The 11,586-nt window shown below is 29.9% G+C and overlaps 2 protein-coding genes across 2 annotated transcripts; one reads left to right on the top strand and one right to left on the bottom strand.

The window, feature by feature from the left end:
* The first annotated feature begins 4,624 nt into the window (after positions 1-4,624).
* On the top strand, positions 4,625-6,177 carry LOC107010490 (mitogen-activated protein kinase kinase kinase 18-like). The gene has a single exon (XM_015209775.2). The coding sequence runs from the start codon at positions 4,802-4,804 to the stop codon at positions 5,879-5,881; it is 1,080 nt and encodes a 359-aa protein (XP_015065261.1). The 5' UTR covers positions 4,625-4,801; the 3' UTR covers positions 5,882-6,177.
* A 2,499-nt stretch (positions 6,178-8,676) lies between these two features.
* On the bottom strand, positions 8,677-10,624 carry LOC107010409 (peroxidase 25). The gene is made up of 4 exons (XM_015209690.2): positions 10,395-10,624; positions 9,683-9,862; positions 9,352-9,514; positions 8,677-9,195 (listed from the first exon to the last, which is right to left on the bottom strand). Exons 1-4 carry the CDS (start codon positions 10,599-10,601, stop codon positions 8,765-8,767), a joined length of 981 nt encoding a protein of 326 aa, XP_015065176.2. The 5' UTR covers positions 10,602-10,624; the 3' UTR covers positions 8,677-8,764.
* Positions 10,625-11,586: the final 962 nt, after the last annotated feature.

The following is an 11,586-nucleotide window of genomic DNA, read 5'->3' as shown; positions in this document are numbered from 1 at the left end:
AATAACAGAGATTAAAATAAGCAAGTAGTAGAACACTATCTTGATTTAGTAATAATAATTAGTAGAATAAAGTAGAGTAGTATTTATTTTGGAAAGCCAAAAAAAGCACAAATTAGATTAATAAATCTAGAAAATTTTATAGGGGTATTAAAGTGATCATAGGTCATATCTTAACAAAAAGGTAAAGAGAATCTTGTGTACACACGCGTTAATAGAAGTGGGAGTTTTGGTGAAAGCATCAAACAAACAAACAGTATCGCTGCTGCTGCTGTTGCGCCGCAAAGCGAGGAATCTCACAGACTACTCTCTCCTATTTTTCTGGTCATATCTTATAGTATGCTGCAATCAACCTTAACAAATTAACTTGCTATTTTCATTTATTTGTCTAGATAAATTTTTTGAGAAAATATTATAGTAATTAACGAGAATATTTTTATACTTTTATTAATTCTTTAATACATTTTCAATAAATAAGTGAATATCTAAGAGAAACAAAATAACCAATTCATGCCTATACTACAATGATGATAATTTTTAGGGGAGTAAATAGACATATTAATAAATAGTACTAAAATCTTTATCGGCATTAGTTAAATGACATTAGATTTAATGTCGTTAAAAATTTTAGAGACATATACACAGTGTTACTTGCTGCTAAAAATACATAATTAGCGGTAATTGAGTTATTGCGCTAATTAATTGTTACTAAAGATCATTTTTAATATAGTGCTGTAATCACATCAAAATCAAACACATCTAGCAAATATGATCAGCTCGGTGTGACAATTGCTCACTATATTAATTAATTTTTTAAAGTGATTTGAGCATTATAAAAAATGACGCCACTACCAAAAAATGGTAGTTAAAAATATAGTGCTAAAGGGAAGAGCTCAAGCAACACAAGTACTTCGTCCACGACTTGTGCTATATTTTTTATTTTTCAAGAATTAAATTAACTAATGTTTGAAACTAAATGAATTCAATATTTAAAATTATAATTCTCTTCGTATTTTTCTTTATTCCACCTAAAAGTTTTTCACTTTTTTACCACGTAAATTGAAACAAAAAAATTAAACTTACATCTAAAAAAAGTAAAGCATGTGTGGCTCCTAATGAAGGGAAAGGGTGGATTAATTTGCATGTGAGGAGCTAAGAAAATAGTATGGCGGGGGTCCTTACCTTAATTGGTAGATATTGATAAGTATGAATTATGATTCAAATATATAGCTGTGTCCTCTCTTTTCCACTTGTGTGGGGTTCCTTGCTTTTATTTTCAGTATACATGATAATTAAATAATACTTACTCTTTATTACTTTCTCAATCTATTGAATACTGCAATATTAAGTAAATCATTTTCAAATTTAATTGGAGATCGTTAGTTTAGATTTCTAAAGAGTAATTCATTAGGACAACCTGGTAAAATAAATATGAAAGTTAAAGGAGAACGCAAAATGTAAATTGAAATTGTAATTTCTTGCTTAGTTATAATGTAGTAATATTTTATTACTTTATTAAATTATGATTGTTTCTTTCTTTAAAATAAACATTGTAATTTCTTGCTTAGTTATAATGTAGTAAGATTTTATTACTTTATTAAATTATGATTGTTTCTTTCTTTAAAATAAACAAGTACATATTCATATTTCAATTTTTAGTTAGGATCAGTATCTCTATAAATTAGCTTCTGAAGAAAAGGATAATATTGACAAATTTTATAATAACATATGACTCATGAGTCATGGGAATTGGGATTCTTTTTCTTATTTTTATTTAAAGATTACAATAGATTCAAGTCAAGTAATTATGAAGTTATCCTTTCTTCATAATTTGGTTAAACTTAGCTCATCAAGCCTAGAAACCCTTTTTAATTAATTTGTCTGATCCTTTACCTTCTTTTTTTTTTATATATATATATAGCTTCAAGCTGTCAATAATATTTATTGCAAGAGATCTGAGAATACAATATTACAACTAGTACTATCATAACATTAAAATACATGAATTATATTTGCATTATTCATAGTAAAACTATTGCACGTTAAACATATTCCAGTGGAACTTCTTTTTTATTTTTGACAATTTTTTTTTTATCAAAGATAAAAGGTGTTTCTAATTATATAGGATTCTGAAAGTTAGTAGCATACATTAATCCAAATTATAGATGAAGCTAATTTATAATAAAGTGTAGGTGTGAATCAAATCCTATAATACATCTCACATCCCTCTCTAGACATGTATCGATTTTTTAAAACAACCATAGATTATGGACTAATAAATCGTGTTATTTAAATAATTTTACTACATCGTGCACCGTGTTTCTCATTTTTAAAACGATAAGTTTTAGGAATTTGTTAGCACGTTTTAGTATTTTAAAACCATGCAATCTCTTCTTGAATGAGTTTTTCAAAAAAATAAATATATTAAAATATCCGTATATAATATATGGTAAACGCAGGTGAGAATCAAATCCGCCATGCATCAATCACAATCAAATTGTACCCACTTTGCCGCTAAGCTACGTGTTACTATAGGTTTAAGTGGGATCAAAAAAACAGACTGACTATACATATATATATATAATGTATTTTTTTGAATTCACTTACAACCAAATAGATCCGCCCCTCATTATAATATTATCTTTATCATTTTTCGTCACCGCTAATTATCTTTATCGCTCATCACAATGATTAGTTATTACTATTATCATTGTAAATTATTATTATTAGCTAAAAGTATCGGCATCATCCATACAACACAAATCCAAAATCGAGATCTATAACTATCGCTATTAGTCATCCCCATCCCCATCTGTCATATGATTAGTAACATTATTCTATTTCTATGGTATTAATTTAGAATTTCTTAGATTTTATATGCATTATTCTTGAAATCAAGACAAATTTATGTATCGTGATCATGTTGAAGTTAAGCACAAACTTATTCTAATTATTTAGCCAATTATATTGACATTCTTTAAATTTTTAAGTAAATTTTATTTAAATATTTGAACTATGACATGTTCGGATTCTGTCTATGAACACATGATATAATATTTCTATTAAATATTTTTAATTAAAAATTATAATATTTCTATTAAATATTTTTAATTAAAAATAAAGAGTATGTTAATGTACTCAACCTAACTATTAATATTCGGATCTTTATAAAACATCGATATATTCAAATAGAAATTCAAATTCAAATATTTAAAACTTAAAACTTAGCGTACATTTTAATATTCTGAATTAATTGGTCCTTATTTAAATAAAAATAAATGAGGCACATTAATCCAACCCAAAATTTGCAAGTGAAGTTGATCTTGAAGTAAGTAAAGAGGAAGAAAGTTTCAAAATACCAAATTGAAAGAGCTTTAAATTTTTATATATTTGAAATTTAAATAAACTTGGTATATAATTCAAGTTGAAGCCAAAGGTTAGGAGTTTGGAATTTTAAATTAATATTGTTTGGGGATTCAAGTATTAATAAACGTATATTTATTTAATTTGTTAATATAAATATAGGCTCTACTAAAAAAAAGTGAATTGATCCGAACCTATGAACCTTACCTAGCTCCGCCTATGATAAAACCTACAAGTTACTCTCTCCGTCCACTTTTTTTTGTTATATTGTGCTTTTCGAAAGTTAATTTGACTAATCTTTAAAGTTAAATTAGATTACATTAATTCGATATTTTAAACAAAAATATTTAAATATTCAAAAACTATATCAAAAGTAGGTTGACTCTGAAAATAGAAATCATTGACAAATAATAGTGGATGGAGAGAGTATAACATATCAAATTGTACTCCCTCCGTTCATAATTGTTTGACAGATATATTAAAAATAGATGTCCAAGATTAATTGTCAATTTAAACAATCAAAAAATAATTAGTCATTTTTTTTTCAATTCTACCTATAATAATTATTCCATTTTATAAATTGAAAAGTTATTTAGACTTTTGACTTTCTTAATATAGTAGAATTATATAAGTCAAATTACATCTTATATTAAATTTTTCGTAAGGGAAATGGTTAACCTTACTCTGACAAACAATTGTGGACGGAGAAAATATTTTATATCATTAATATATATAAGCTAAATCGTTCTTAAAGTACAATAATTTTTTTTAGTAACATTTACTCTTTAAAAGGTACTACATTGTAATACCCAATCTCAATTTATAAAAAAAAAATGAAAACGAAAAGAATTAGCTAAATATTTTTTCCTTCGAGAAAAGAAAACATATCAATTATGGTAAGTATATTGCTCTTTCTTCAAGAAAAAGTTACAAAAAAAAAAAAAAACTTAAATACGGTGTTTTTTAAAATTACTTTAAGATTAAACACTAAACATGTTGTTTAGTAGTAGTATAATTCATGGTATCGTAAGGTGGTTAATGAAGTTGTCCGCGTGGTCCTTGAAGAAATCTTTATTATTTCATGTTTTTCGTTTTATTTAATGCTTTCCCACCTTAACAAACCACGTTTTTTTTAATTATCTTTTCGGTACGCTGTTTCTGTTTCAACCAAATTTGGAAGAAATATATTTCCAAAAACACGTGCTCTTTTTTTTTTTTTTTTAAATCATACATTATGATTATGGTAAACAAATAAAATCATATACCCACTTTCTCACGGAAACAAAAAAGGAAAACTGTCCCCAAAAAAAACCTTATATATATATTTAGCGTGTGTAAAACAGAGTTCGTTGTGACTTAGAGACTCCTCTGTTTTCTCTCTCACTCTTTTACCTAAAAAAAATAAAATCCTAAATTTGACGAAATTTTGTAAAGATTCTCCATGGATTGGGTTCGTGGTGAAGCTATTGGTCATGGTAGCTTTGGAAAAGTTAATCTTGCCATACCCAGAAAACAGAGTACTCAATTTCTTCCATTAATGGTAGTAAAATCATCTGGGGTTTCTCACTCTGTTTCGCTCGTGAACGAGAAAAAAATCTTGGATGAACTCAATGGGTGTTCAGAAATCATACGATGTTTTGGTGAGAGCTATTCGTTTGAAAAAGGCGAAAATTTGTATAATTTGTTGCTCGAGTATGCTTCTGGAGGTTCGTTAGCGGAAAAGCTCAAGAAATCGGAGAATTATAAGTTGTCGGAATTTGAAGTTTGTGGATACACAAAAGGTATACTCAAAGGGCTTCAGTATGTACATGAAATTGGGTATGTTCATTGTGATATTAAGCTTCAAAATATTCTTCTTGGTGAAGATGGTAAAGTGAAAATCGCTGATTTTGGATTGGCGAAGAGAGTTGGAATCAAGAAAGATGATGATTTGCGATGTGAATTAAGAGGTACCCCACTGTACATGTCGCCGGAGATGGTCACCGGCGGCGAACAGGGTACTCCGTCGGATATATGGGCACTTGGGTGTGTGGTAGCTGAGATGGTTGCCGGAGTTCCAGCTTATAAATTCTCCGGTGTTACAGAATTGTTAATGGCAATTGGGGTTAAAAATCAGTTGCCGGAAATTCCTCAAGAACTATCAGAAGAAGGAAAGGATTTTCTAAACAAATGCTTTATTCAAGATCCAAGTAAGAGATGGACGGCTGAGATGCTTCTAAAACATCCTTTTGTGTCTGATCATGATACGGTTACATTATTAAATGAAGAAATCAAGAATGGTGTTCCATCAATATCTCCTAAATGCCCATTTGATTTCCCAGATTGGGTTTCTGATGAATGTGTTCAATCATCAGTAACATGTTCAATTACTTTTCTACCCTCGCCGGAAAATCAAGAAAATCTAAATTTGAGCTGTGGGTATTGGTCTACTTCGCCGGCGGAGAGGCTCCGGGGGCTAATGAGTGAATTTGGTCCTGAATCTGAATGGTGTTCTGATGATGACTGGGTTACTGTTAGGTGATTTCAACAGCCAAAGCCAGAGCCAGAAGCAGATTTTCCAGATTTTTGAGGATGTCTTTTAGGGGTCTCTGGTTTATTATTTTAGTGATTAGGTACTTAGGCTATAGTCCAATTTTTATTATTTTTATGGTACATAACATTGGTTACAACATTTAATATTACAATACAAAAGGTTCTCAATTTTTATCTAGACATCTTATTTACACTCAGCAAAGTGTACATTGTTGGATTATAGTAGAATTCAATAGTGACAAATTTCTTTTTAATGGGAATAGCATAATGACAATATTTTTGATATATGTACAACGTAATTGAAACTCTAGATTCAGTGCTTCACAAAATTTGTGATTTTACAATGTTCAGGACTCGTGATCAAATAATGTTTAGAACTCGTCATCGAGCAATGTTTAGAATTCGTTATCAGAATAATATTCAGAACTCGTGACCAACAATGTTTAGAATTTGTGATCTAACAATGTTTAAAACTCGTGACCAAATAATGTTTAGAACTCGTGATCAAGCAATGTTTAGAACTCGTGACCAAATAATGTTAGAAGCCGTGACCAAACAATGTTTAGAACTCGTGATCAAACAATATTTAATTCGTGACATGAATTAAATGTAATAGTTTGTTAGCCCTTTGAACTAGAACCAAAAACTTCAGGAGGGCAAAATCATGAACTATGGCATACGCAATGATTTTGTTTATCTGTTGCAATCCTCCACATCGAATCATTGCTTAAAAGGCCCAAATGAGGAGAAAGTGCTTCATTTAACATGAAAAAAAAAATGAATAAAAATCTTTTGGCAAAAGTTGCCGTTCATGCAATGGTTATAAATACTTATAGTTATATTTAGATGCGGAATCATGATTTAAAGTTTATAGATTAAGATTTGAATTTATTCTTTTAAAATAAATAGAAAGTCTGGATCAAAGTTATTGAATTTGATCGAACCTGTAAAAGCTATATTCTAGTTCTGTTTCTATTATCACAAACATATGATAAAGGGGTGTGATACTACTTGCTATAGAAGATGTAACATAAACATCGATTTGAAATAAGTGAATGCATCAGATCAAACACAATAGTCAATGTCCTAAAATTAATTACAAATAAAGTTGTGATAATAGATGTAAATCACTTGCGTAAAAATTCTGAACACGTTATTGGATGATCCGCCACACCTACTAAGATTCTTGGATTCATTTTTTGCCAATTTGAAATACTTTTCCCATATTTGTGCAAAATAAGTTTGAGTAATACATGGATATAACGAGTAATTCGAAGTGTTATCCGTCATTGTAAGTCACCATAATATGATAATTTAAAATAAGTTTTATGTCATTGTTGGACCAAAGTTAGATCCCTATATAATTAATGACTTGAAAAATCGAAAAATCATAATCTATAGCATTCACAGAATATTACTACTTAAGGTAAATTGAGTATTTAGAAGGTGTATTGAATAATTTAGACATGGAGCCTATTGTTTCCTTTTGACTATGGTAAAAATGGTTCATTTTGGTAAAGGTCTCCTGCTGAGGTTATTATTTTCGGCTCTACTTTCAAAAGTTCTACAAATATAATCTTTGAAATATATAAAAAGATTAAATCGTCGGCTAATTAACGTTTATGAAATTTAGCTTGTGATCTAATGTTTTCTAAAGAAAGAAAAAAATAATTTGCTCATACAAAATCTTCAGATCCTAAACTAAAAGATTCATTAATTATTAAATAAAAAAAAAAGAATCATTACTAAAATTTTTTAAAAAAAGAATGAGACATTTGACAAGGAATGGGCTGGACCTTGAAGCTGGGCTTGGCAGTTCTTATGTAAGCGAACTTCACCTAAGTGCTTTCTTTCCCACTTAATTTCCAATCAAATTTTGAAGCGAAGTATTACTTAATTGACTATTTAAATTTAAATTTAAATTTTATCGGTGAAAATTTGATTTCCTATCTTATAATTAATTCACTCTTCCATTTTTCCTATCCCCAATTTCTTTTTCTTTTTCCCGCCAAAAAAAAGTATAGCTGCTTCAAAAAATTGAAAGGAAGTTTAGCATGGCATATTATGGGCTAATAATTGGCACAAAATAACCTAACTTTTTGAATTTTGATCAGGCTGGACGTGATTTTTGAAATTAGATTGATTTGCCATGGAAATTTTGGTTGTGCATTTAATTTAGATTTATTAAGTTGTACTTTTTATAAACATAAAAGAATCATAAGTTGTGTAAACTATTAAAATATTCATAATTCTTATATAATCTTATTAAATGGACGAATTATTGTTCAAAAATAAGATATCAGAATATTATAACGTGTCACGTTGATAAATTGCATATCTCCATGTCCCTTTTATAATTAAATGTTTGTGATTACACATAATCTTATAACAATCCACTAGTCAACAATAGTAGTAATTAGTTATTATCCAATATAATTTTTCACATGGTACGGCGCTATATCTTCACGCCATACGTTCAGTATCTTCTTGCAGAGTATGAATTGTTTTTGTAAAATTTAAAAAGATGGGATTTTTTTTTTAAAAAAAAAAATTATAGGTCAAGTTTTACATTTAAAACAAATTGAAATCATGATCTAAAATTCTAAATTATGCATTTTATTTTAAGATTTGAAATCATGATCTGAAATTATATGTCTTTTGAAATCATGATTTCATATCGATTGCATGTCCACGTGTGCCTTGATATAAATCCGGTAGCTCAACATTTTTTACAGTTAGCATTGTATTCCATACCAGGATTTATCTCTTAATATGTTTATTGAATACTTAGAAAACCTCACTGAACCCAATTTATTCATGTTAACATACTTAGTTACACGTTGACATATAACACAGTACTTAGCATAGCTTTTTAATAATAGTGATTGAACCTGGAACACACTTTTCTAATCTCCCCATCAGTGCCAGTCTTAACTTCAATGCTACTCATTTTAATCATAGCTTGTTTAAAGTTATAATTGAATCTTAACCCCAACAATCCCCTTATACTCCCTGCATATTTATCTACAACATCTTTTGTTGAAGAGTCACCAAACAACCTCTGATCTGACTCAAGAATCCCATTTCCATTTCTAATATTCTTGAAAAAACTCACATCAAAATTCAACTGGCTGTCTTTGTCTAAATCAACCTTCTTCGATCCATCGCCATCTTTCGGACATATAGTCTTAAGTTGTGTCAAGAATTGTTGGTCTATGCTTGGATCTGCATTTCCTGTTTTTGTAAAGTTGTATAGTCGATAACTAACGAATCTGCAATCCGTTTGTCCAATTGTATGTGCCCCTACATGTACATATTTTCAACAAACTTTCATTAAGGGTAAAATGGGAAGTTTAGATAACTATTTTTTTTTTTAGACCGACGACAATAAAGGAATTAAAAGAGTGTCACATAAATTAGGACAGAGAGAATATAGTATGTTGAAGAATGAAGATTTACCAACAAGGGTGACGAGATCATGATCATCGAGGCCTTTAGCTGCAAACTTGCTCCTCTGGACCTCAACTGTGTCAAATGGTGAAGGTAAGTTCATTGCTTCTGAGGATGAAGAGTTTCTACCATCTCTTCTACCAGTAGGTACTCCCCAGCTTGGACCTCCAACCTATCAACAACATCAAATATTAATATATATAGTTTCCTTATTTTGCCAAAACATGCAAATTGTACGTCACAATCGCTCTATTATGAAAATTTCAAAAAGTCAGAGCAACATAGGTAGGTTAATTGGTTTATAATTTGCGAAAGTAAAAGTTATTGTGTAGTTAGTTACCAAGTCTACTGCATCACGAGCTGCTAAAGTTAGGATATCAGCACAAGAGACAACGTTAGGGCATGAAGCTTCAAGCTTTGATTTTGCATCATCAATCACTTCAAATCCTCTCAGTCCCGTATTAGTCACTGCATTTCTTTCAGCTGAGCTTCCAGATATCAAAACAGAACCATCACAACCCTGAAAAATAAATTGCATTAAAAGAATGAAAAAAGTCCCACATTGGTGGTTAATAAGATGGGTGAATTCCTTGTAAGGCTTGAGCAATCCTCTCACTTAGAGCTTAGCTTTTAGGGGTGAGTTAGGCCTAAAACTAATTTCACATGGTATCAGAAAAGAGAAGTCTCACATCGGTAGTTAATGAGATGGGTGGAGTTCTTATAAGGCTTGAGCAATCCTCCTGTCTTTGAGCTAGCTTTTGGGGTGTGATTTAGACTTAAAGAGCTAAGTTCATTTGTATATGTTGTCATCAAAGAAAATTAGCAAGTAGTGAAACTTAGCTTTTAAGACGAATACAGGATTTGTGCTAAATTTGGAGTTTTGCTTATAGGTTGAAAGTTTTGGCTCAAATCTTGTATTTATATTTAAGAATCCACGTGACATGTATACATATTTTATCAAGAATCTAATAAACTGTATTTTAATTCAGAACGCATAAACTCAAAATTCTAATTCTGTATAGTATATAAGAGTGGAAATTAAGGAGAGTTACCCGAACAAAGCAATCATGAAAATGAAGCCTGAGTAAACCAGCAGCAATTGTAGGATCTTTATTAAACTCTGCTTGAACTGTTGACTTCACTATGGACTCTGCATTTGGGCATGAAGATGAATAAAACCCTGTTTTTAGTCCTCCCTGACCGAGGACAGGAAAAACAATTGATACTATCAAAAGAAAAACCAAACACAAATTCTCCATCTTGCTCAGTGTGTTACAAAATTGATGGCTCACTATACTACTATTTTTATACAAGAGCATGCTTATTTTTTAAATATGAATTGGGAATTACCCCCACTGCTTTTTCTTCGGTGGAAGTTAGCGTATCGACTATAAAATAATTGTAAAATTAGATTTTACGCTTAACTCATCCCTCAAAAGCTAATTTAAAGGAAAGAGTATCGTCTCAGTCTTACAAGGATTCCATCAATCTCATTACCTATTAATGTGAAACTTTTTTCATTTTTAACAATACTACTTACAAAAACAGTACATTAGCAATGGATAGATTCTGAAACTTGTTGAGGATATAAATAAATAATAAGAATGTGTTATCTCTAATTAGATGAGATGATTACACACTTCAAAAAGGTAACAGAGTAAATTGAGGTCTTGAGATCGAATCTCACCGCCATGCATATTGAAAAACATTTCCACTTTAGCAATTGAATTAGGACAAATATTCGTAACTAATTGCAGTTTTTTTAATGGTTATGTAAGATAAGTGGATAGCACGTAGGAGCCAACTGCTATGAATTTCGACTTCAGTTTGGTTTAAATTTTAGTGAACTTTTTACATATATAGAATCATGTTAATGGAGTCTTACTCTCTGCTTTATAACTTTTAACATTCTTCTTTTAGTCTCCATTTTTCATCTCGTTCACATTGCTTTTCCTAAATTTATATGATCTTGAGGTCGAACAATCGATGTCCTTTTGTTTTCCGTCGATGTATGATTAATCTCGTATTGAGATTCCAATTGATTTAAATTCGCAATCGTGTAAGACACATTTAAAAAGAAAGTACTATCTAACAAGATTCCTTTTATATTTAAGGCTCGAAATCAATCTCTGTTAATTGTAAACGGTCAACCATAATGCTCAGAAATTATTTAAAACAAAATTATCGACGTATAGTGTATTATGTATATATTTAAAAGAGGCAGTACATTTTGGAGCACTAAGT

Source organism: Solanum pennellii, chromosome 2 (assembly GCF_001406875.1).
Source record: "Solanum pennellii chromosome 2, SPENNV200".
NCBI lineage: Eukaryota > Viridiplantae > Streptophyta > Magnoliopsida > Solanales > Solanaceae > Solanum > Solanum pennellii.
Note: the sequence above shows the minus strand (reverse complement) of the source record. Positions and strands in the feature narration are given on the sequence as shown.